Consider the following 27823-nt stretch of genomic DNA (forward strand, 5'->3'; position numbering starts at 1 on the left):
AATCAAATAACACAGGTGAATCAGCATCAGGAGTTTCCCCTTCAGAAGCAGAGTCAATAGATTGAAAATAATAGAGAGAGACCGCAGGTGCAACAACCATAAACAATTTATTGTCTTGCCAGCAAGGATTAACACAGGGAACAGGTGGGCATAGGCTGAGTATCATGACTAGAATAATATAAAATATAGCTAGCAATACAAACTATTATATAAGGAGATAAAAAAAAGACACCAGGTATCAGGGCAGAAACATACCATAAAGTGACATAAAACCCCAAATTTTTCATTTATTATTCAGATAGAGAATAGAATTTTAAATAACGTTTTCAATTTACTTCTATTATCAAATTTGCTATTATTCTTTGTTGAAGAGATACCTAGATAGGTAGCATGCACATGCCTGAAGCACTAAATGACAGGAATTAGTGCTGCCATCTAGTGAGCTTGCTAATGTAGAAAATTGCTGCAGACACGTGCACACACCTGAACTTAACTTCCTGCTTTTTAATAAAGGATAACAAGAAAACAAAGAAAGTATGATCAAAGAAGTAAATTAGAAAGTTATTAAGAATTGTAAGTGCTATCTAACTCATGAAATAAAAATGTTGGGTTTTATGCCCCTTTAAGGCCATACCAGAAACTCATTGGGCAGTTGTAGGCTGAGGGGTCTCAGGCTCCATAGTGAACCGATAAACTGCAGGTAAAACGAATAACTTAAAAATCTTCCTAATGCTACCGAAGTAAGAAACAGTGACTGGAACATAAGTCCACACAAGGAGGAAGTACTCACAGGCAGCAAACAGCAGCAATGTTAGGCAGCCGAGAGCAGCAAAGTAAGGCAGCAGACAAAATTCTTCGTGGGATAAGGAAGCAAGCAGAGAAGCCACACTCCCAAGCGCATCCAATGAAAGCCCACACTGAGGCTAGATAAAATCATGTGCATGAAGGACCGCCCTCAGATGAGACCCCCATGACATTGCTTACCAATGGTGTCACAAGAATATGGTGGCTCCCCCATGGAAACAGAAGGGAATGGTTCCTACCACTTTACACCATATCAGTGACCAAAGTCAAAGCTTTAGATGGCGTGGGAGCAAACAGCTCATTTAGGCAAACAGGTAGGCCTGAAACTGGGAAAACAGACTGCCCAGGAGCAAAGTAGCATGGAGAGGGACTCCTAGTCCTGTCCACCATAGGGCTGGACAGAACAAGAAGGAGGAAGGGGAGGTGTCTCTGAGCTACCTTTATTAGGTAACTAGGGGAGTGGGCAGTTCTGTCCACGCCCCTTGGTAGAGGGGATCGTACTGGTAAGTAAAACCAGGCGGGCCAAGACAAAGATGAAAGCTCAGAAACCCTTCTAGCCAAAATATAGCTTAAAGAAAAATAATCTTTCAGGATAAAAGATGAAGGTCTAAACACCGACTCAAAAGGAGGAGTTTGAAGAACCCTCAAAACCAGATTAAGATTTGAAGGAGGAGAAATTAGACAAATAACTGCTTTAATTCTGATCAGAGCCTGAACAAAGACCTGCAAGTCAGGAATTTTAGCAATGTTCTTACAAAGCAAAAGAGAAAGAGCTGAAAACTGTCCCTTTGTCTAATTCTTCTAAAAGAATTACAATGGTAACACCACACAAAAAAGTTTTTCCAGGAGTTAAGATAAATATGTCTGGTAACAGGTTTCCTATCCTTAATCAGGGTATCACCTTTCTCAGAAAAAGTTCTCAGACAAAGTTAAGCATTCAATCGCCAGGTTTTTAAATTCAGAGTATTGAAATATTGATAAAAAAGGTCCTTGAGAGAGAAAATAAATTCTTAGAGGAAGCCTCAAAGGCAGGCATGGGGGCATCTGCAACAGATCTGCAATCCAAATCCTGCCAAGCCATGCAGGAGCAATCAGAATTGCTGAGGCTTGTTCCTGTTTGATTCTGGCTGTCAGTCTGGATAACAACACAAAAAGAGGAAAAATGTAAATCAGACCTTAAGAACCATGGAACCACTAAGGTGGTAATGGCAAACCTTGGCACTCCAGATGTTTCAAAACTACATTTCCCATGATGCTTAGAGCCTCTGCAGTCCAGTTGAGCATCATGGGAAATGTAGTTCTGAAACATCTGGGGTGCCAAGGTTCGCCATGACTGCACTAGGGCATCTGTCAGACTCGGCCAAGGATCCAGAGCCCTGGTACAATACTGAAGTAGTTTGTGATTAAAATGAGAAGCCATGAGATCTTTCTCAGGCATACCCTAACGTCTCACAATTTGGTTGAAAAAGTCTTAATTTTGAGACCATTCCTCTGAGTGAAGAGACTGGCGACTGAGAAAGTTTTCCTCCTAATTGTTCACAACTGGAATGTGCATTTCAGAAATCCTGCAATGATGGTGCTCTGACCAACTAATGATGCAGGACACCTCACTCCTCATCAAGGAGGCAAAAGAAAATGAGTGAAGATCATGGATAGTGGAAGGGATTTATAAGCTCTCGTGTGTTGGTGTGTCTTTTTAGATATTTATTGCAAAGTTGTTATCATTTATTTTGCCCCCCTTTAGTGTAATTTAGCTCTGAAAATTCAAATACCAAACATGACAGCCGCAAGCCGGATTCGGCAATTTACGGTGCTGGGTTTATTCTTGTAAAAGTGCAACACATTAAGATCTTGATTTGCACAGCTCTTAGTGTGTTGCACTTTCATCAGAAAACTGCAAAACAATTCACTTTATACTAGCTTTATGACTAGGGCTAGCCTTGTTTTCTGTAGATTATAGCCCTGATTGGCTCCTCCAAATTAGGCAAATGGTGGGTGGAGTTTGGCTATTGAAAAATAATTGCAGTAAAAATTATGTTATATTGTTTTAAAAATGTTAAAACTTGGCTGATATGTTATTCTATAGCAGCACAACAGAAATGTATTGTAATGACAATGTGTTTACTGTCCCTTTAAAGGCACACAAGTCAAAATTAAACTTTCATAATTCAGATAGAACATGCAATTTTAAACAACTTTCCAATTTACTTCCATTAACAAAATGTGCAGTCTTTTTATAGTTACACTTTTTTAGTCACCAGATCCTACTGAGCATGTGCAAGAATTCACAGAATATACGTATATGCATTTGTGAATGGCTTATGGTTGTCACATGATACAGGAGGAGTGGAAAATATATAACTTTGAAATTTGTCAGAAAAAAGCTACTTCTGGTACTTCAGACTAAGATCTATTGTATTGTTTTGTTATCATGAATTTCTTGATTATGCAAATCTATTGTATTTACTGGTCATTTAAACTTAGTTGTTCCTTATTTTTCATAGTCAGCCTTATGTTTATGTTACTATGCTGACTTTCAGGCTGACGAACCATTTAAACCAATTACAATGATAAAAGTGCCTTTTCATATATATATATATAAAATGTTTACCTCTTTTGGGCCTTGCAGGCTATTGACTGTCCTGGTGAAACGTACCACAGAGCTCACGTTGTCATCTTGTGTCAGTGATGGAGTACGATTCAGATGCTCTAATAGCCTATGATTTTGAAGCACACTGATATCCTGGACCTCAATTTGAACTTCATGAGGTGCAAATTTCTTCTGATTAAAAGTTTCAGCTCCAACAATGGGAGAATTTGCTTTAGGCCTCTCATTTCCCTGTACGTTCTGAAGTAACTGTGATTCACTAGTTTTAAAAACCTAAAACATAAAAAAGCAATATTACATAAGTTAATGGCTACACTTTTTTCCCCAACTACAGTTAAAGCATCAAGCAAAAAAAAAATTAAAAAAAAATCTACAGTTAAAACCAAAAGCTAGTAATTTATTTTCTACAATGTAACAGAACCATATATTGATAATTGTATGTAACTTTCCTTTTATGTTGGAGTATCAAATTAAGAAACATATTGTGATTGTATTATAGTTGAAAAATGATATACTCCATTTTATTAGAGCATGTACTTTTAAAACTAGCGACTCAGGAGGCGTGTCCAGGCAGCAGTCATGCTAACACGGAAAAATGGGAGCTCCTCACTTATCATAAATAATTCAACTATTATCCTGCTATAAAAGAGACATTGCTATCCCTTATACAGAGTACAAAGCTGTGTCATCATCTACTGCGCCGATTGGTGTCAATAATGTACGAATAACTCAGTGAAGAACTCCATTTTGGGACTACTGGCTGCGGCCTTTGTTCTGTCTACCAACTCCCCCCCTCCCCCGTTACCTGGGGTATAGCAGTTAACATTGCACTGCAGTAATAAACGAACGCCTCTTGCATTCTTCAATCCTGAGTGGTAACAGATCGCATGCAACAATTAAAACTCGATATACTATCTTCGAGCTTCTTAGCCTCCAAGAGTTGACCATGGCTATGCTGGCGGCAATCGATAGCGACATTGAGGGCCTTCGAATACGCATGGATTTACAATTACACACCCTCAAGCAAGAGATCGCAGCCCTATTCACACAAGCTTCCGCAGCTGACCCAAGCTATACTAGGAGCACTCTTCACCCGCATCTTACCCATACCTCAAAAATTATACAGATGACCCAGCATTCGCCAAGAGCGGTAGCCCCAGTTCCAGATGAGATATATTGTGATCACTTGGCAGCTTCTCTCAGAAGTGATTGTGACTCAGAGGTCCCTAGAAATCGGATGGTCATAGGAGCAGTACTGGCACAACAGAGGAGCACAATAACAGAGCCATCCCTGCAAATGAAGGTTCATGCGGACACCACAGTGCTTCAACCTACAACAGGGACCCCACCTGATATCCCTACTGAGATGCAGTATGAACCCCGGAATGCAAATACCAAAAGTTGGCCTGGCACTATGCCTGTAGCTCTGCTATCCACAGTCTCCAATACTACAGCGATCCCAATCAAGGCAGTAGCTGAGCTAAAGATAAGACTGGTTGACACCTACCTCCAGAGCGGTAGAGACTTTCCTAGTCAAATTCAGAAATCTGATGTGGGTTAGATTATTGTCTCCTTGGGGATTTACTTACATAGAGATTTATGCTAAGAGCTACTCATGTTGCATTATGTTTACTTTTTAATTAACAATATGATGTTGCTGTACACAAAGTTTTTGTTAGGCTGTTAGTGACGTGGGCATGCTAGTTACTAGTGCTCACTATTATTTACTATTTCTAGTCGTAGGCTGTTAATTGTTCTATTACTATTCACCAAATGTTTCTTGCTCTCCTCAACTTATGTATATGGAGAATGATAATCTTTCCCACTGCTACTTATATTGCACTATAAGTTAGTAATGTAATGGGTATTAACATACGTAGAAGACCTCTCTATGACACAGAGTTATATAATCACCAATTAGTTGGTAACAATCCCCTGTGACTGGTCTGCTTGTGGCCGGAGCAACCAAGTGCATACAGTTTCCTCTTAATGTCTAACATCCATCTCTAGCTCTATTTGCCCGACCTATACCAGGATAAACAGTCTTGACACTTACAGGTCTCCAAATTGCTCACTTCACCTTAGCATCATATATCCTATGTAGGCATACAAACCGCTCACTCCCTATGACTTGTCTCTTTTCAAAGCCCACTAGTGACTATATAATTTGTGCCCCATGTTCACCTTACAGCAAAATTCCTACATCCATACAAATAGGCAGTCATTCTGAAGTTCTCTTAGTTCAAAACATAGAATTATTATGCCAAATACAGTATCATAATTCTGTAACATGATTTGTTTGATGCTAAAGATACTTCACATTACTAAAATCCAAAGTACTTGTTTTCTCATCTATATGTATAAACCAATGGTCTAATATATTTTATCCTGCTTCATGTATATATATGCGTATATATATATATATATATATATATATATATATATATATATATATATATATATATATATATATATATACCCCAACTCTGAGCAACAATGAACATTATTATATGACAAACAGCCAAAACATATAGTTTTGTGACTTCCCTTATGGTTCGCTTCTTTCAGTAAATATACACCAAACAGTTATTAGCTAGCGATATATATCATGTTTGGGTATCTAGCTACATGGTCCTAGCTTAATTTCTATTCTATACTAATGTTGTTTGATCTTAATAGCCCATTATAACTGTAACGCTATTCCAAGGGCCCATGAGTGGCTTCTGACATAACAACCATATGATATAATGCTAATTTCCCAGATGGTCCATAAGCGACCAAGGTTGTAGTTACCACTATACTAAAGTTTCTTTCAAAATGGAGGTTTCTTAAGTATTTCTCTCTTTATCTAATGGCCTAGCTATTACTTATTGTGTGTATGGCTCACCTGTGTTAAAGCTTGTCATTATGATTGTTATTTTTGTAACATGACATTTTTCTTTTTTGTACTTTACACACGCTACTACTACTACGCTAGAATGGCTGTGTTTTATATTACCTCCTCTAGATATTTAGCTCTCATGGCACATGTATAATACACTACACTAGTTTGTCTGTGTTTTATATTACCTCCTCTAGATATTGAGCTCTCGTGACACATGTATAATACACTACACTAGTTTGTCTGTGTTTTATATTACCTCCTCTAGATATTGAGCTCTCGTGACACATGTATAATACATTACACTAGTTTGTCTGTGTTCTATATTACCTCCTCTAGATATTTAGCTCTCATGGCAAATGTATATCACACTGTACTGGTACTTCTGTGTTTAATATCTCCTCTAGATATTTAGTTCTCATAGCACATGTATAATTCACTGCGCTAGTATGTCTGTGTTTTATTTTACCCCCTTTAGATATTCAACTATCATGGCACATGTAAATTACACTGAGTTAATATGTTGGCGTTTAATATTACCTTTTCTAGATATTTCGCTATCATGGCACATACATGTTACACTGTACTAGTATGTTTGCGTCTACTATTACTTCTAGTTATTTAGATATCATGACACATGTATATTACTCTACTCTAATATGTCTGTGTTTAGTATTACCTCCTCCAGATATTCAGCTACCATGACGCACGTATATTACTCTGGGCTAGTATCATAAACAAAATGTCTCCTCTTCAATGGCCGGATTCAAAGAGCCTACCTACAGCCAATTTTATCACAGTAGTTTAATAAGCCCCTACATTTTGTCATGGTCCAAAAGTCACTGAAGACCATTCCTAGGAGGTGTTTATTTAATAAAATACTATACTCAGTCCCTCTAGGATTTTCACCTCCCATTTTTCTAGGGATGTAGTAGCTTAGAGGCGATTAACAGTTAACTATTAGGAATTTTCCCACCTACAAATAGAGTTAGCTTACCTGTCATCCAGGTATAGGGCCAATATCAGTGTGGTAGGGTTTTAATACTCAAGTTTGTGGGAAATTATTTTCATATACTCTAATACTGGTATAGCTAAATTTACTAAATATTTGTTAGCCCTCTTCCCATACATTTCTTTGGTCTTATGATGAGCCCAAGAGAGACCCGTTTACTAATGAGCCACATAATAATAATACTCCTATATCATTAAATTCCCCGGACACGTCCTCCCCCCCTAACTCTCAAGCAGCTCTTGTCTGCTGACTTAATTTTTCATATGCTATTACACACTAAATGTTAACCATACTAAAAATGAGATTTCATTATACTAAGTCCATTTACTTATCCAATGGTTGAGACGTGAGTTGACTAATAGACACGTGTTTAGAAATCTTATAATTGAAAATATTTTATTACATTTTAATACACAGTTATGGATATCTATTAGGCACTTGTTTAACAATATATTTAATATTCCCTTCAAAGGAGTCTTTATTGGCATATATGTTTCAAGAAAGTACTTGTGTTTACTATCATTATCAGCTTAGAAACCTGCTGTATAGCTAATTATTTACCATGTCAACCTGTACATATGATGTATATTTCATGCTGTTGTAAATGGACAAAAGTTATAGACTGTATTTGCCAAAAATCTCAATTAAAAAAAAACAACAAAAAAACTAGCAACCCAGCACTTTTATGTGTTTAACCACTGAAAATGGGTTAAATGCATAGTTAAAGTGCCACTCGAGAGCCATAGAGCACCGCTGGTCCAGAAAGGAAATTTATTAATTTTTTCTTTTTATTCTTTCACATATTGGTGGCAATATTTTTCTCGCCTCATTATTTTGAGATTTCTATAGATTTTTTTCCACTTGGTCCACCTTAGAGAATTATAGCTCCAATTTGTTCTTATATTTTATTTGTTGAGGATCCAGATCCTTATAATTGTTTTAACTGTTATATAGAATTGTTTTAACTGTGATATAGTATTGCTCAGAATAAAACTCATTCATCCAACTCAGTTGATATTGATTATTTAACGCATTTGTAGTCCACTTGTATTAGTTAATACGTATAACCTCACTATATACTCCATAGTAGAATCCCTATAGCTATCCTTAGAACTGCTCCCCCATTCCTTGTTTTATACACTAAAATGTTGCTTTACCAGAAGCATGCAAAAAACAGCATGATAACCCCTTAAAGGGACACTGAACCCAAATTTTTTCTTTCGTGATTCAGATAGAGCATGAAATTTTAAGCAACTTTCTAATTTACTCCTATTATCAAATTTTCTTCATTCTCTTGGTATCTTTATTTGAAATGCAAGTATTTAAATTTAGATGCCGGCCCATTTTTGTTGAACAACCTGGGTTGTCCTTGCTGATTGGTGGATACATTAATCCACCAATAAAAAAGTGCTGTCCAGAGGACTGAACAAAAAGAAAAAGCTTAGATGCCTTCTTTTTCAAATAAAGATAGCAAGAGAATGAAGAAAAAATGATAATAGGAGTAAATTAGAAAGTTGCTTAAAATTGCATGCTCTATGTGAATCACAAAAAGAATAAATTTGGGTTCAGTGTCCCTTTAACCCCTTGAGTGCTAACGACGGCTCTGAGCCGTCGCAGAGTTTCTCACTCTGGTGCTAAAGACGGCTCAGAGCCGTCGCTAGCACTCTCCCACCTTGAGGGAGATCTGGGGGCTCCCACCCGCTTCTACCCCGGCGATCGTGCCTGTAGACTGACAGGCATCGCCGGGGCTTTCCGTTTTGCGTGGTGACATCATGCGTAATGACGTGATGACGTCACTGCTCAACTTTATGTCAAAAAAGACAATTAACAATATAGGGAAAGGGGGCATGCTGCTTAGAAGCCTGTATCTCAGGTATCTAAGCAGCTACAGACCCCCAAGACCCACCATTGGAAAGGTAATAGCCTAACCTTTCCAATGGTATAAGTCATGGACTTGAAATGAAAAGAAAAAAGTAAATAAATAAAAATAAATTAAAAATTTAAAATTAAAAAACCATCAAATGTGCTTAGCACCCAGGTGGGAAAGTGCTTAGCGCTCAAAGGGTTAATTGAAAAGGAACAGCCCTAGGGCCATATATATATAAACAAATATCTAAATAACTATAAAACGTGCCCAAAACATAGCTAAATGAGCAGCAGACAGCAAAACCAGTATTTAAAGATATCAGCAGAGGTTATGGAATAGGAGTATATTGTAGATTTATAAAGGGAGGCAAAAGACAAGTACCTGCTACCAACTAGAGGGTTTATGAAGAATTTCCCATGAGGTGTAAAAAGAATCATAAACCATACCCCATATACATCCCTCATACAAGTGCTGTACTCTGAGGGGAAACTCTGCCTCAATATAGACTAAAAACCCTTCTCTCTGAAGAATCAAATGCACATCTTCTTTCTTCAACCAGAGGTAAAGACTGAGGTATGTGTGAGGTGGAAGAGGTTTTATAGAGCTCTTGGGGTTTGGGAATCTTTGCCTCTTCCTAGTGGTAGAGAAGAGTAATTCCCAAGAGTAAAAGGATAGTGGACTCTCACTACCTTTATGAAAGAATAACCACTTGGTTGTCAGTAACACACATACAATAGTGATTCATACATACAATTCCATACCACTAACATTAAAGCATAAGATCAAGTAAGCACACACACACAAATATATTTTATACTGAGCATTAACTAGTGCACAATCTAGATACCTTTTTACTTGAGTCTCCAATGTCCTGGAAGCTAGGCATTTTTCTTAGAGCATCCTTTAGCTTACGGAATTCATCAATCTGACCCTAGAAAATAAATTTGGATTTTACAGAGAAAACAGAAATGTCTACAATAAAAAATTCAAATGTATGCAAGTGTGATTGAGTAGGTATAACAGTACCATCATATGCTTATTAGGTATGTGCATAAGTTTTCTAGTTTTGGTTTAATCACACATTCTTATTCTTCCATTCCATTTTAATGATTCTCTGCTGCAAGTATACTTCTGATGAAATTCTTTCTTGTTAATTGAAAGGCTGGAATATATCTTTGTCCCACTACAATTATTTAGGTCTATGGTTCCCAATTTTTAAATAAGAAATATGCCCTTGATCTTCCTACACTGTCAATCTGTTTGATTGATTGAATAAAAATTGAGACTTTTTTTGGTAGTACAGAAATAGAAAACCCACTTAAAGGGACACTGAACCCACATTTTTTTTCTTTCATGATTCAGATAGAGCATGCAATTTTAAGCAACTTTCTAATCTACTCCTATTATCAATTTTTCTTCGTTCTCTTACTATCTTTATTTAAAAAGCAGTAATGTAATGCATAGGAGCCGGACCATTTTTGGTTGAGAACCTGGGTTATGCTTGCTTATTGGTGGGTAAATGTAATCCTCCAATAAGCAAGCGCTATCCATGGTGCTGAACCTAAAATGAGCTGGCTGCTAAGATTTACATTCCTGCTTTTAAAATAAAGATAGCAAGAGAACGAAGAAATATTGATAATAGGAGTAAATTAGAACGTTGCTTAAAATTCCATGCTCTATCTGAATCACGAAAAAGAAAAAATTTGGGTTCAATGTCCCTTTAATCAGCTTGATGAGAACGAATTGTTTTAACATAATTCTATACAAATAAAAATTAACGATACAAATACACAAATTAACATTTTGAACAACTGTTACATTATCCAACAAAAAAGTGTTTAAAAATTAAATTTAAAGGAACATGAAACCCCAAATGTTTCTTTCATGATTCATAGAGAACATATAATTTGAAAAAGAACTTTCCCATTTACCTCTACTATAAATTTTTATTCATTCTCTTAGTAACCTTTATTGAAGGAGCAGCAATGCACTACTGTGAGCTAGCTGCACACATCCGTAAGCCAATGATAAGAGCTTCTGAAATCAGCTTCTGAAATCGTAAAAGAAAATCTTGGCATTTCATGTCCCTTTAATTCAATATTTACATCTACAAAATGGCAAATCACACAATGAAAATAGCCAGAAAAAAAGTATTAAATAGTATAACCTATTATACATTTCTTATGTATTTGTTTATTGCAACAAAACATTTATGAAATACTTATTTTTTCTAGTTCATATATAAAATATTTCCTAAACCCCTTAGCCGAATTGAAAGAATGGTGGCTATACTTGTATACAAAACACAAATTTAAAGTAAGAATTTGATATCTCATTTTTAAACAGTTGACTGTATTAATATAAACAGGAAAATGATGTACAGTATATACAGATGGGAGCAGCCACTTTTAGCCCAATTGTGCCTTTCACAGAGAACTTTCCTGAAGTATATCAGTCTGATCCTGCCTAAAAAGAAGAGTCCAGACCCAAAATACTCCACAAGGAACATGGAAACCCCAGGCGATCATTTGGCCTTCTGTGGGCATTGTCAGTGAGGTGCAGCCTTATCCTTCTAGGCACATTGGGTGAGAAGTCCATATCTGTTTTCCCCCCTTCATCCTTAGAAAGAGTTCTCTAAGGTCATAATAAACATATACACAGAAAGAGAATGAACAATGTATCAGTAGCTTTTTCACTGGCCGGGCACCACCTCGGATCAACCTCTTTTAGCCCAACTATGCTTTTCACAGAGCAGAGCTTTCCTGATGTATACTAGTCCGATTCTACCTATAAAGGTTGGTCCAGCCCCAAAACACCAGGCAATCCTCCTCTAAAGAGGAACATGGCAACCCCAGACAATATTTTGGGCCTTTTGTGGGACTCGACAGTGAGGGGCAGCAATATCCCAATGCAGCATATTGGCTCATCATTGGTTTACCACATCACCCTTAGGAAAACTTCCCCAGGGTCATAATATGCATAAACAATGTTGCTAGAGGGATAAGGGGGTGGTTAGTTTAACTTTATTAGATCACACTAATAGTAGCATTCAGTAAATAAGAAATATCTTTCTTTCTGGGTATGGGCTTAAATTGTACAGTCTCCACCTTTTATTGCAAAAGGTAATGATTAGTATACAGAATGCCAAAGTGCACAAGTCTGCCCTCAGCACCAAAACTCAGCATCATGCCCATATTTTGGTGCACAAAATGCGTGCAGCTTTATTAAAAGAATACTGCATATAAATATAGCTATTTGAAACATCAAGGCAAGTCAGAGGAAACTGTTAGATGCTATAGTGGTGTATTTCACGCTAAATTGATATGGTAGATTCTGCTGAACCTATTCTTACCGCACTAAAGAATATTTTGCCTATATACATGGTGAATTTTGGTAATATTGATCTTTGACCTTTTAGTCGAATCACATTGTTGCCTAATGGGACTTCGCTACCCTGAGAGGAGCCCTCTAATACCTACTTTAAACCCAATAACGAGTAAGGATACTAATGAAATAGAGGAGTTGGCTGTCCATAATGGGGACTGTATAACATCTGTAGAGTCCCCTGTTATAAGGACCGGCTTGAACAGAGTTGAGAAGCTGGAGGCGCTTGTGCCTAGATGGGTCAGTGAGTTGGAGCCGTATGTACAGAGTTTGGTTGGGACCTTGCTGATTCATACGGAGCGGATTTAAAAATCAAACCATGGGTGCGCTTGCCAGTATGCTGCTGCGCACTGTGAAATTCAGATTGTTCATAAAGCCAGGATTGATCAGTTTAAAGGAATACTAACTTTTGCTGACCTTAAGCAAAACGCACTCAACATTAAACATTGCAATGTTAATATAAATAAAAGGTACCTTTTCATTTTGAAAAACGAAGCTCCCTTTAGCATAAAAATAAACTTTTACTTTCTGTCAATGACGTCGTTATCCAGCCCTCAAATGTGGGCCGTCTAAGCAATAACATACTTGCCAATCGTATGGCCAGTATTAGCATGTAATTTAAATACATTTTCGTCACTCATCACATGCGCAATTGTTTTCTATTAGTCTCGCATGCGCATATTGGCACAGAAGCCGACATCGCTGACAACAGACAGAAAATAACGCATGCGCACATTAAATTTCAATCTATCTGATGACGTTGCGTGAAATCGCGCATGCGCATTGCGCCCGGTAGTCGCCATCTTCCAACTGGAGTTGTCCTCCAGGATTGGAATACAGCTACGGACTATAAATCAGTGGGTTTGGAAAACAATTAAAATTAAAAAAGTTATATATTGAAAACGAATAAGATTTCAAATAGGATGTACATGGAAAAAAGATTTATTTAACAGTATACTATTGTTACAACACGAGAGTATATTTGACTACAGTTGCCCTTTAAGATGGGAGAACAGCTGGATGTGATCTCTTATAGCTGGATCGTAGCCTCGCTAACATGGAAGCAACAGACATTTTTTCTTATACTTTGAGACTGCAACCATCCTAACATATTCAGTCCAGAGAGAACCAATATTTACTTAAAGGGACACTGAACCCAACTTTTTTCTCTTGTGATTCAGATAGAGCATGGAATTTTAAGCAACTTTCTTATTTACTCATATTATCAAATTTTCTTAATTATCTTGATATCTTTATTTGAAAAGCAAGAATGTAAGTTTAGATGCCGGCCCATTTTTGGTGAAAAACCTGGGTTGTTCTTGCTGATTGGTGGATCAATTCACTCACCAATAAACAAGCGCTGTCCAGAGGACTGAACCAATAAATAGCTTAGATGCCTTTTTCAAATAAAGATAGCAAGAGAACAAAGAAAAATTGATAATAGGAGTAAATTAGAAAGTTGCTTAAAATTGCATGCTCTATCTGAATCACTAAAGAAAAAAATTTGGGTTCAGTGTCCCTTTAACAGCCTCTTTGCTGTTTCAGCCTAAAGTAGGAATCAGTTGAGATTTTGTGCCATCGGCACATTTTTTATACGGTGCATGCATTGGGATTTAAGTATTTTTGTTTCTAATATTCCTACTGTTTGATATGTTTTACTTATGTGCATATAGATAATCTTTGTATAATGAATAAGGCTATTAGTACTAACATTTGTGTCAATTTCTAACTTGAGGTTATAGATATAGCAGTGCTAACTGCTGATTGGAGCCTGCACACATTTGCTGCTTGTGATTGGCTGACTAGATGTGTTCAGCTAGCTGCCAGTAGTGCAATGCTGTTCCTTTCAACAAAGGATAACAAGATAATGAAGCAAATTTGATAATAGACGTAAATTAGAAAATAGTTTAAAATTGTATGTTCTACCCAAATCATGAAATACATTTTTGGGGTTTCCTGTTCCTTTAAAGGGACACTGAACACAATTTTTTTATTTTGTGATTCAGATAGAACATGCAATTTTAAGCAACTTTCTAATTTACTCCTATTAACAATTTTTCTGCGTTCTCTTGATTTCTTTATTTGAAAAAGAGGGCATCTAAGTTTTTTTTGGTTCAGTACTCTGGACAGCAGTTTTTATTGGTGGATGAATTTATCCACCAATCAGCAAGGACAACTTAGGTTGTTCACCAAAAATGGGCCGGCATCTAAACTTACATTCTTGCATTTCAAACAAAGATACCAAAAGAATGAAGAAAATTTGATAATAGGAGTAAATTAGAAAGTTGCTTAAAATGTCATGTTCTATCTGAATCACAAAAGAAAAAATTTGGGTTCAGTGTCCCTTTACGTTTTATGGCAAATTTTAGAGTCATATGATATGTTCTATTTTAGTATGCCTCCAAGTATATATATATATATATATATATATATATATATATATATATATATATATATATATATATATATATATATATATATAAATATAATATATAGTACAATAGTAAGGGCCTGCACTCCAATCCTCAATTTTGAGAAAATATCCACCAGGGTGCTCATCAGGGGTAAACACAGTCTTGCATAGAAAGATAGCACTCACTGGATATTCTGTATAAACCTTAGCTTTTATTGAAGCATATATAACGATAAAAAGTCCCATGACATTTCGGTGCCTGACTGGCACCTTTTTCAAATGAATTTACTAGTGCATCCGGCAGATTAAGTAAACTGACAAGCTAAGTTTTATACAGAATATCCAGTGAGTGCTATATTTCTATGCAAGACTATATGTATGTATATATATATATATATATATATATATATATATATATATATGTATATATGTATGTATGTATATATATATATATATATATATATATATATATATATATATATATATATATATATATATATATGTCTGAGGTTGATGTCATGTGGTCAGATCTACCCTTGGACTTGGCTTTTATTAAAAAATCTCCTTTATCACCTGCAATAGTGGAAAACATAATTTATGTAAGAACTTACCTGATAAATACATTTCTTTCATATTGGCAAGAGTCCATGAGCTAGTGACATATGGGATATACAATCCTACCAGGAGGGGCAAAGTTTCCCAAACCTCAAAATGCCTATAAATACACCCCTCACCACACCCACAATTCAGTTTAATGAATAGCCAAGCAGTGGGGTGATAAAGAAAGGAGTAGAAAGCATCAACAAAGGAAATTTGGAAATAATTGTGCTTTATACAAAAAATCATAACCACCATAAAAAGGGTGGGCCTCATGGACTCTTGCTAATATGAAAGAAATTAATTTATCAGGTAAGTTCTTACATAAATTATGTTTTCTTTCATGTAATTGGCAAGAGTCCATGAGCTAGTGACATATGGGATATCAATACCCAAGATGTGGAGTCTTCCACTCAAGAGTCACTAGAGAGGGAGGGAATAAAAATAGCCATATTTTGCTGAAAAAATTAATCCACAACCCCCCCAAAAAAATAAGTTTATTTTCATTTTTGAAAGAAAAAAACTTAAATCAAAAAGCAGAAGAATCAAAATGAAACAGCTGCCTGAAGAACTTTTCTACCAAAAACTGCTTCCGAAGAAGCAAATACATCAAAACGGTAGAATTTAGTAAATGTATGCAAAGAGGACCAAGTCGCCACTTTGCAAATCTGATCAACTGAAGCTTCATTCTTAAAAGCCCACGAAGTGGAGACTGATCTAGTAGAATGAGCTGTAATTCTCTGAGGCGGGGCCTGACCAGACTCCAAATAAGCTTGATGAATCAAAAGTTTCAACCAAGAAGCCAAGGAAATAGCAGAATCCTTCTGACCTTTGCTAGGACCAGAAAATAAAACAAATAGACTGGAAGTCTTCCTGAAATCTTTAGTAGCTTCCACATAATATTTCAAAGCTCTTACCACAAGAATGTAAGGATCTCTCCAAAGAATTCTTAGGATTGGGATATAAGGAAGGGAAAACAATTTCTCTACTTATGTTGTTAGAATTCACAACCTTAGGTAAAAATTGAAAAGAAGTCCGCAAAACTGCCTTATCCTGATGAAAAATCAGAAAAGGAGACTCACAAGAAAGAACAGATGGCTCAGAAACTCTTCTAGCAGAAGAGATAGCCAAAAGGAACAACACTTTCCAAGAAAGTAGTTTAATGTCCAAAGAATGCATAGGCTCAAATGGAGGAGCCTGTAAAGCCTTCAGAACCAAATTAAGACTCCAATGAGGAGAAATTGATTTAATGACAGGCTTAATACGAACTAAAGCCTGTACAAAACAGTGAATATCAGGAAGTATAGCAATCTTTCTGTGAAATAAAACAGAAAGAGCAGAAATTTGTCCTTTCAAGGAACTTGCAGACAATCCCTTATCCAAACCATCCTGAAGGAACTGTAAAATTCTAGGAATTCTAAAAGAATGCCAGGAGAATTTATGAGAAGAACACCATGAAATGTAAGTCTTCCAAACTCTATAATAAATCTTTCTAGAGACAGATTTACGAGCTTGTAACATAGTATTAATCACCGAGTCAGAGAAACCTCTATGACTTAGAACTAAGCTTTCAATTTCCATACCTTCAAATTTAATGATTTGAGATCCTGATGGAAAAACGGACCTTGAGATAGTAGGTCCGACCGTAACGGAAGTGGCCAAGGCGGGCAACATGACATCCGAACCAGATCCGCATACCAAAACCTGTGTGGCCATGCTGGAGCCACCAGCAACACAAAAGACTGTTCCATGATGATTTTGGAGATCACTCTTGGAAGGAGAACTAGAGGCGGGAAGATGTAAGCAGGATGATAACACCAAGGAAGTGTCAGCGCATCCACTGCTTCCGCCTGAACATCCCTGGACAGGTATCTGGGAAGTTTCTTGTTTAGATGAGAGGCCATGAGATCTATCTCTGGAAGCCCCCACATCTGAACAATCTGAGAAAACACATCTGGATGGAGAGACCACTCCCCTGGATGTAAAGTCTGGCGGCTGAGATAATCCGCCTCCCAATTGTCTACACCTGGGATATACACCGCAGAGATTAGACAGGAGCTGGATTCCGCCCAGGCAAGTATCCAAGATACTTCTTTCATAGCTTGGGGACTGTGAGTCACACCCTGATAATTGACATAAGCCACAGTTGTGATATTGTCTGTCTGAAAACAAATGAACGGTTCTCTCTTTAGCAGAGGCCAGAACTGAAGAGCCCCAAGAATTGCACGGAGTTCTAAAATATTTATTGGTAATCTCACCTCTTGAGATTTCCAAACCCCTTGTGCTGTCAGAGATCCCCAAACAGCTCCCCAACCTGAAAGACTCGCATCTGTTGAAATCACAGTCCAGGTTGGGCGAACAAAAGAAGCCCCTTGGACCAAACAATGGTGATCTATCCACCATGTCAGAGAGTGTCGTACATTGGGATTCAAGGATATTAATTGTGATATCTTGTATAATCCCTGCACCATTGATTCAGCATACAAAGCTGTAGAGGTCTCATGTGAAAATGAGCAAAGGGGATTGCGTCCGATGCTGCAGTCATGAGTCCTAAAACTTCCATGCACATAGCCACTGAAGGGAATGACTGAGACTGAAGGAGCCGGCATGCTGCGACCAATTTTAAACGTCTCTTGTCTGTTAGAGACAGGGTCATGGACACTGAATCTATCTGGAAGCCTAAAAAGGTGACCCTTGTCTGAGGAATCAAGAAACCTTTTGGTAAATTGATCCTCCAACCATGTTTCCGAAGAAACAACACTAGTTGATTTGTGTGAGATTCTGCAGTATGTAAAGACGGAGCTAGTACCAAGATATCGTCCAAATAAGCAAACACCGCAATACCGTGTTCTCTGATTACAGAGAGTAGGGCACCCAGAACCTTTGAAAAGATTCTTGGAGCTGTTGCTAGGCCAAATGGAAGAGCAACAAATTGGTAATGCTTGTCTAGAAAAGAGAATCTCAGAAACTGAAAGTGTTCTGGATGAATCGGAATATGAAGGTATGCATCCTGCAAGTCTATTGTGGACATATAATGTCCTCGCTGAACAAAAGGCAGAATAGTCCTTATAGTCACCATCTTAAAAGTTGGTACTCTTACATAACAATTCAAAATTTTTAGATCTAGAACTGGTCTGAATAAATTTTCTTTCTTTGGTACAATGAATAGGTTTGAATAAAACCCCAAACCTTGTTCCTGAGGAGGAACTGGCATGATTACCCCTGAAGACTCTAGGTCTGAAACACACTTCAGAAAAGCCTGAGCTTTTACTGGATTTACAGGGATGCGTGAGAGAAAAAATCTTCTCACAGGAGGTCTTACTCTGAATCCTATTCGATATCCTTGAGAGACAATGCTCTGAATCCAATGATTTTGGACAGATTTTATCCAAAAATCCTTGAAAAACCTTAATCTGCCCCCTACCAGCTGAGCTGGCCTGAGGGCCGCACCTTCATGTGGATTTAGGGGCTGGCTTTGGTTTCCTAAATGCCTTGGATTTATTCCAATTTGAGGAAGGCTTCCAATTGGAAGCAGATTCCTTGGGGGGAGGATTTAGTTTTTTCCTTATTCTGACGAAAGGAACGAAAACGGTTAGAAGCCTTAGATTTACCCTTAGGTTTTTTTATCCTGAGGCAAAAAAAAACTCCTTTTCCCCCAGTGATTGTTGAAATAATAGAATCCAACTGAGAACCAAATAAATTATTACATTGGAAAGAAAGAGATCGTAATCTAGATTTAGATGTCATATCAGCATTCCAAGATTTAAGCCACAAAGCTCTTCTAGCTAAAACAGCTAAAGACATGGATCTAACATCAATTTTGATAATATCAAAAATGGCATCACAAATAAAATGATTAGCATGTTGCAGTAAGCAAACAACGCTAGATATGTCAGAATCCAATTCGTGTTGCGCTAAATTTTCCAACCAGAAATTTGATGCAGCTGCAACATCAGCCAAAGATATAGCAGGTCTGAGAAGATGACCTGAATATAAATAGGCCTTCCATAGATAAGATTCAAGCTTCCTATCTAAAGGATCCTTAAAGGAAGTGCTATCTTCCATAGGAATAGTGGTACGTTTAGCAAGAGTAGAAATAGCCCCATCAACTTTGGGGATTTTTTCCCAAAACTCTATAGATTTTGCTGGTAAAGGATACAATTTTTTAAACCTTGAAGAAGGAATAAAAGAAGTACCTGGCTTATTCCATTCCCTAGAAATCATATCTGTAATAGCCTCAGGAATAGGAAAAAACCCTGGGGAAACCACAGGAGGTTTAAAAACAGCATTTAAACATTTATTAGACTGAACGTCAATAGGACTGGTTACCTCTATATCCAAAGTAATTAACACTTCATTTAATAAAGAACGCATATACTCTATTTTAAATAAATAAGTAGATTTGTCAGTGTCAATGTCTGAGGAAGGATCTTCTGTTTCAGATAGATCCTCATCAGAAGAGGATGAATTATTATGTTGTTGGTCATTTGAAATTTCATCAGCTAAATGAGAAGTTTTTAAAGACCTTTTACGTTCATTAGAAGGTGGAAATGCAGACAAAGCCTTCATAATAGAATCAGAAACAAATTCTTTAAAATGTACAGGTATATCAAGCACATTAGAAGTTGAAGGAACTGCAACTGGCAATGTACTATTACTGATGGAAACACTATCTGCATGTAAAAGTTTATCATGACAACTATTACAAATGACATTCGGTGGAATAATTTCTACAAATGCACTTAGCTTTGGTAGAACCGATGTCAGGCAGCAATGTTCCAGCAGAAACTTCAGATTGGGACATCTTGCACAATGTAAGAGAAAAAACAACATATAAAGCAAAATTATCTATTTCCTTATATGACAGTTTCAGGAATGGGAAAAAATGCAATAGCATAGGCCTCTGAAAGCAAAAAGCAAGAGGCAAACAAACAAGGGGTATTGAAATAATGAAAAAAGTTTGGCGCCAAGTATGACGCACAACGTAACGTAAACTCTTTTTTGGCGCCAAAAATGAACGGAAATGACACACTTGCATCACTAATGACGCCGCTGTGTGAAAGGTTTCAGCGTCACGTATGACGCCGGAAATGACAAAGTTGCGTCATAAACGTACTTTTTCGTGCCAACATTTTTTTCGTGCCAAGAATGACGCAATAAAGTTTAGCATTTGACGCACCCGCGGGCCTAATACCCGCAATTGCAAGAAGTAGTCAATTGAAAAAAGACTAAACCCCAGGTAAGAAATAAATTTCTTAAAAATGTTTACATTCCCAAATATGAAACTGACAGTCTGCAGAAGGAAATACATGAACCTGACATGGCAAATATAAGTACAATACATATATTTAGAAGTTTATATAAATGCATAAACTGCCAAACCATAGCTGAGGTGTCTTAAGAAATAAAAAACATACTTACCAAAAGACACCCATCCACATATAGCAGATAGCCAAACCAGTACTAAAACAGTTATTAGTAGAGGTAATGGTAAATTGAGAGTATATCGTCGATCTGAAAAGGGAGGTAGGAGATGAATCTCTACGACCGATAACAGAGAACCTATGAAATAGACCCCCGTTAGGGAAATCATTGTATTCAAATAAGTGATACTCCCTTCACGTCCCTCTTACATTCGCTGTACTTTGAGAGGAATCGGGCTTCAACAATGCTGAGAAGCGCATATCAATGTAGAAATCTTAGCACAAACTTACTTCACCACCTCCATAGGAGGCAAAGTTTGTAAAACTGAATTGTGGGTGTGGTGAGGGGTGTATTTATAGGCATTTTTAGGTTTGGGAAACTTTGCCCCTCCTGGTAGGATTGTATATCCCATATGTCACTAGCTCATGGACTCTTGCCATTTACATGAAAGAAATAATGACATCTAATCCTTGTCCAAACAGCATTTTTCCTTAAAAAGGTAAAGTTAAAAGTCTAATTTTAGAAACCATGTCAGCAGAAACTTTAAACTATATAACATTAGAGAAACATAAAAATGTATAGGAGCCTAACTTGTCCAATACAAGTATCAAAGTGACAGACACATTGAGATGTATGAATATTGTATGGCCTCACACCACTCGTAATCTGTGTTACATTTTAGTGTCCTCTGGCTATAATATAAATAAAGTATATTGTACCTACTGATAGCATGTGGGCAGTGTGAGTGAAATATACTTACCTGACAAGACACTCACTACACTGTGCCAACGCAGATGCAAATTCTGTGTACAGTTGAGAGCACATCCAGTACCGTATATAACAGCAAAGGATTTACTGTGGAGGTACAACATGGCCAAACAGGAGAAGGATGAAGACCAGTCCCAGCGACACCTGTGGCAGGCTTGTGATAAAAGACTCCCACAGGAAGATTACATTACACAGCCAATTATTCTCCTATACCCCCTCTCTTCAAAGTTTCACCTTTTGAGGAGAACAAAGGGATCAAAGACCCTATTTTCCAGAAAGAATATAGAGCACCTCAATTCTTCACCTTCTCATGGAGATGTAAAGACAAGACTAAGAGGTATGGGGCAGTGGGAGGGATTAAAAGTTCTTGATGTAGGGTGCTTTTGCCTCCTTCTGGTAGTGAGGCGTTGAATTTTCAACAACAAGGACTCGTGGACTCTCCACACTAATATATACACTCACCGGCCATTTTATTAGGTAAATCTAGCTAGTACCGGGTTGGACCCCCTTTTGCTTTCAGAACTGCCTTAATTCTTTGTGGCATAGATTAAAGAAGGTGTTGGAAACATCCCTCAGCGATTTTGGTCCATATTTACATGATGGCATCACGCAGTTGCTGCAGATTTGTCGGCTGCACATCCATGATTCGAATCTCCCGTTCCACCACATCCCAAAGGTGCTCTATTGGATTGAGATCTGGCGACTGTGGAGGCCATTGAAGTACAGTGAACTCGTTGTCATGTTCAAGAAACCATTTTCAGATGATTTGAGCTTTGTGACATGGTGCATTATCCTGATGGAAGTAGTACACTGTAGTCATAAAGGGATGGACATGGTCAGGAACAATAATCAGGTAGGCCATGGCATATAACTGATGCTCATTTGGTACAAAGGGGCCCAAAGTGTGCCAAGAAAATATCCCCCATACCATTACACCACCACCACAAGCCTGAACCATTAAAACAAGGCAGGATGGATCCATGCTTTCATATTGTTAATGCCAGATCAGACAAAGTTTTACCAATCTTCTATTGTCCAATTTTAGTGAGCCTGTGTGAATTGTAGCCTCAGTTTCCTGTTCTTAGCTGACATGAGTGGTACCCGGTGTGGTCTTCTGCTGCTGTAGCCCATCTGCTTCAAGGTTTGATGTGTTGTACGATCAGAGATGGTATTCTGCATACCTTGGTTGTAACGTGTGGTTATTTGAGTTACTGTTGCCTTTCTATCATCTTGAACCAGTCTGCCCATTCACCTATGACCTCAACAAGGCATTTTCGTCCACACAACTGCCGTACACTGGATATTTTGTCTTTTTTGGACCATTCTCTGTAAACTTTAGAGATGGTTGTGCATGCAAATCCCAGTAGATCAGCAGCTTTCAAAATACTCAGATCAGCCTGTTTGGCACCAACAACCATGCCACTTTCAAAGTCTCAAATTCCCATTTCTTCTCCATTCTGATGCTCAGTTTGAACTTCAGCAAGTCGTCTTCACCACGTCTTGATGCCTAAATGCATTGAGTTGCTGCCATGTGATCAGCTGATTAGCAATTTGTGTTACTAAGCAATTGAACAGGTGTACCTAATAAAGTGGCCGGTGAGTGTATTTTGAGCGTGGAAGAAAAATAATTTACTTGAGAACAAAAGGCCAGGGCTGCATGACCCATAAAGTAAACTTCAAGGCTTAATAATGAAGTGGCAGCTGGCAAACTTACACAAGCATCCAAAAAGGTTCAAGCAACAGTTCAAAAGTAAAAAAATATCAAATAATATTCCCATAACTTAAATATATCCTCAAATCATTATCTTTATATTAGAATTAATATTTTTAATTATTTTGTTGATTCAGTCAGATCAATTGCTTTTTTTTGTAATACATGCTTAAAAGACAAACAACACTGCACATAGAATTCACACTATCATATAGCATCTTGAATATAGGAAACCCTATACAGCTAGAAAGGAAGCAAAAGGCATTTGTTCGGAAAAAAAAAATGGGGTGCAACATAGCATTTTCTGTGAACCAAAAGAAATCACTTTCCAGCTCATCCCAAAGGAAATTACTTGTATGTAAAGAAAAACATAAACAATGGTGTCTACTGGACTACTCACTTTACCCATAAACTGTCTAACTCTCTCTGAACTAGCAGCAATCCGTTACTATCACTTATCACATGGTATCTTATGCGAATCATTCTCTTATTAAAAGCATATTCTAAAACAGTTAAAGGAATGTTAAACGCCTCCGCTGAGGCACACTTGAGTCTTTTGTGGCACACCATTTGAGAAACACTATTGAGAAAACACTCTTTTCTAAAAGCACTGGTGTAGGAGTATATATATATATATATATATATATATATATATATATATATATATATATATATATATATATATATAAAATAAAAAGATCACAGGCTCTTAAAATCTGAACTTTTTATATTCACTTAAACCAAAATAAGGTGCATATTGCAGTTTGGTTTGCATTTAGACAAGCCACATTAAAGCTGATTAGCATTTTAAGAATGCCCACTTATATTAAAAAGCTGCACACAAATGTAGGACTAGAATATTAATAACAAGAGAACTACATATGAGCAAAATTACTCTAACATATTCAGTTGTACATTATCAAAATACAGCAATTACACTGCTCTGTTACACTCCAGCATCACCCTACTCCCTCTGCATACCAAGTAAGAAAGCAGTTTATATATTGCTCTGGAGTTGTGTTGTAGTACACTAAGTATTTTAATGTGATCTCTGTGACATATGAGCCTCCACTAGGTATATTAAGCTTTAAAAGCATTGCAGAATCTGTTAATCATTTTGTATTAATCGTGTTTTTCCTCCCACAACACCATAAAAACAGAATAATTGGTACTTTAACAGAAATAACCCCACTGAAGAAAAAATCTACCAAACATAAGAATGCTCAGCAAATTTTATAAAAATATATTTTGCATAAAACTAAATAAATCTTATTTATACCAAAACTTACATACATATACAGTATATATATTTATATATAATATATGTGTATGTACACACACACATATAATATATATATATATATATATATATATATATATATATATATATATATAATTTTTAATAATATAATATTGTCTACTTATATAGAATATATATATATATATATATATATGAGATTGGTGATAGAGAGTATTTTTTCTAATAGCGCTTGCAGAAGATGTTCCTCATAGGTAAGAAATTGGAGAGAGGAAAACAAAAATGGGAAATTTTTCCCAGATGAATATGGGTAATGAAAGGTAATTAAAGACAATAATAAATGCTCACCTGTTAGATCACAGGGACCAGCAATCAACGACGAATGGAAATGGATGGTGTGTATAAACACCAAAATTCAAGGATAGGACACAAAAACAAATAAATATGTGCCCCAAAGGGATATCAATATGTATATTGATATCTCCTAATAATGAACCGGAGACTGCTTGTGGGAACCTCTAGTTCTTACCACACTGTATTTGTGGACAGAGGGTAAAGAGGAAAGAAGTTCCTATTTATTATAAGCTGATACACAAAAACCATAACATTTTGAAAAATATTAATATATATGCGTGAATATTAAAAACAATGGTAATTTATTAATAGACTATTAAAAACGAAATACTTTTTAAAAAATATATATATATATATGTGACAGGTTTAAAAAATGTGACAGGTTTAAAAAATGGGGAAGAGTCTGAAAACAGGATAAAAAAGGGGTTAAATACATAAACCGTTAAAAGGAAACAATGTGGTAAAATAGCCACGGTGCGAGTAAGGTGCCGACAAATGGCAGAAATAACTTACTATGAAAATAACAAAAATGCTGCTGCTGATGGAGTAAGCCCTTATGTGGGGTTCCAAAAGTATCTGAAAAACGATCGTTTAGGAGAGAAATAGAGACCACCAACGCTGCCCGGTGCAGCTCGGTCTCTGTTGGTAATTCGGAATTCCGGAAGTGACGTCACGAACGTGCGTCACGTGCCTTACGCGTTTCGTGAGCGTATCAGCTCACTTCATCAGAGGCTAGTGAATCTAGTCACATCCTGGGTACTATTATATAGCCTTAAGCTATTAAGAGCAAGAAAGGGGTGTGTGTAAATTGGTCTAATAGATCCGATGTATATTTTGAGTATATACGCTGTAATCGGATGTCAAAAAAAAAAACGAAGGCATAAAAACGAGAAGGGAATAAAAAATATACAATATAATATATAGATTAAAAAGGGTTTATAATGCAAACAGTGGACAATCAGTGGTCTTGAAAATGAGGATGTTTGGAAAAATTTAGTTAAAATATTGGTTAAAATATTTAGTTATATATGCATATTAAATATACATATTAAAACTGTGTGGTGTGAAATATAGATATAAAAAATATATAAAATATAAAAAATATATATATAAAAATATATATATATAGAGGTAAGCTAAAATATTATTAGCTTAAAAAATATGTAGGGATATGTATATATATGTTTATACATTTTTAATAAAAATAGTTGTAAAAATAGTGTTAAAATCCTTAATAGATTGTATATTCATTAATTGTTTTAAAGGAAGGCTGCCAGATCGATATCAGTATTTAGACCATATGGTTTCCTGGTTTTTAATTTGTGAATCCAGTATGTTTCTCTCTTTCTTAACTGGAGTGTCCTATTTTCTCCTACTCTATATGGGATATGTTCAATGGCTTTAACCTTTAGCCCATCCACACTTTTTTTGTGGAATTCCTCGAAGTGAGTACCAATGCCATATTCTGGTTTCTCACTGGTGATGTTCTTCGTATGTTCTAAGAATCTAGTCTTCAGTGTTCTTTTCGTTCTACCTATATATATTTTATTACAGCTGCAGGTTAATTGGTAGACAACAAATGTGGATTTGCAGTTCATCAAACTCCTTATTTCAAATTTGTTTATTTCATCAATATCCGTGATCCATTTGTTTTCTTCCTTGTTTTTACTAATGTGTTTACAACACACACAATTCTTCCGATTGCATTTATAAAAACCACTAGTTTTAGTTTCTAACCAATTTCCCTTAGTTGATGCTTTTTTGGACTTTAGTTTAGTGGGAGCTAGTATGTTTTTAAGGTTCGTGTTTTTCTTATATGTAATTTTCGGTTTCTCCGGTAATGATTCCTTTAGGAGGGGGTCCTTCATAAGTAAGTGCCAGTGTTTATTCAATATTTTTTCAATGTTTTTGGCTCCACTGTTGTAGGTGGTAATAAATCTGGGACATGTTGTATAATCCATATCTGTATTATTTTTATTTTCTGTTTTTTCCGTTTTTTTCGGATTGAGTAGATTATCTCTATCTATTTTACTTACTCTCTCATATGCTTGATCTACTGTTTTTCTATTGTATTTCTTGTTGTAGAATTTTTGTTTAAGAACACCTGCTGTTTCTTCAAAATCCTGATTTCTAGAGCAGTTTCTTTTTATTCGTTGGAACTGGCCAAATGGAATATTACTGATCCATTTATTATGATGGTTGCTTGTGGCGTGCAGGTAGCCATTTGTGTCAGTTTCTTTTGTATAGATTTTTGTTTCAATCTGTTCATTTTCGATGAATATAGTGATGTCCAGAAAGTTTATTTCCTTCTTACTCCATGTATTAGTAAATTTCAGATTCCAATTATTATTATTGATGTATTTGACAAATTCCTCAAAATGCTTTTCATCTCCGTTCCAGATGATTATAATGTCATCAATGAATCTTTTCCATGTGATTATATTTTCCAAAAATGTATTGTTTTTCCATACGTGTTGGTTCTCAAAAGCTCCCATGTACATGTTGGCAAAGCTAGGCGCAAATTTGGTGCCCATTGCTGTGCCAAATTTCTGGAGGAAGATTTTATTTTCAAATGTGAAATAATTTTTGGTGAGAATGAAGTTAATTGCTTCCCCAATGAAGGAAATTTGTTCTTTTTTGATGTTGGTATTTGATGTAAGAATTTGGTTCACTGCATTTATGCCTTTACTGTGTGGTATTGATGTATACAATGCTGTTACATCCAGTGTTGCTAATGCATAA

At 36.5% G+C, this 27823-nt stretch overlaps 1 protein-coding gene across 2 annotated transcripts in view; it reads right to left on the minus strand.

Annotated features, from left to right (window-relative positions):
- The window catches only part of LOC128638532 (Golgi integral membrane protein 4), a 465870-nt gene that overhangs the window by 167698 nt on the left and 270349 nt on the right, over positions 1–27823 (minus strand). For both annotated transcript variants that reach the window (XM_053690536.1, XM_053690535.1), the window contains 2 exons: positions 10020–10103; positions 3416–3685 (listed from right to left, as the gene is read on the minus strand). In XM_053690536.1, the coding sequence (XP_053546511.1) occupies positions 3416–3685; positions 10020–10103 (354 nt within the window). The remainder of the gene's footprint in view (positions 1–3415; positions 3686–10019; positions 10104–27823) is intronic.

Source organism: Bombina bombina, chromosome 8, assembly GCF_027579735.1.
Source record: "Bombina bombina isolate aBomBom1 chromosome 8, aBomBom1.pri, whole genome shotgun sequence".
NCBI classification, from domain to species: domain Eukaryota; kingdom Metazoa; phylum Chordata; class Amphibia; order Anura; family Bombinatoridae; genus Bombina; species Bombina bombina.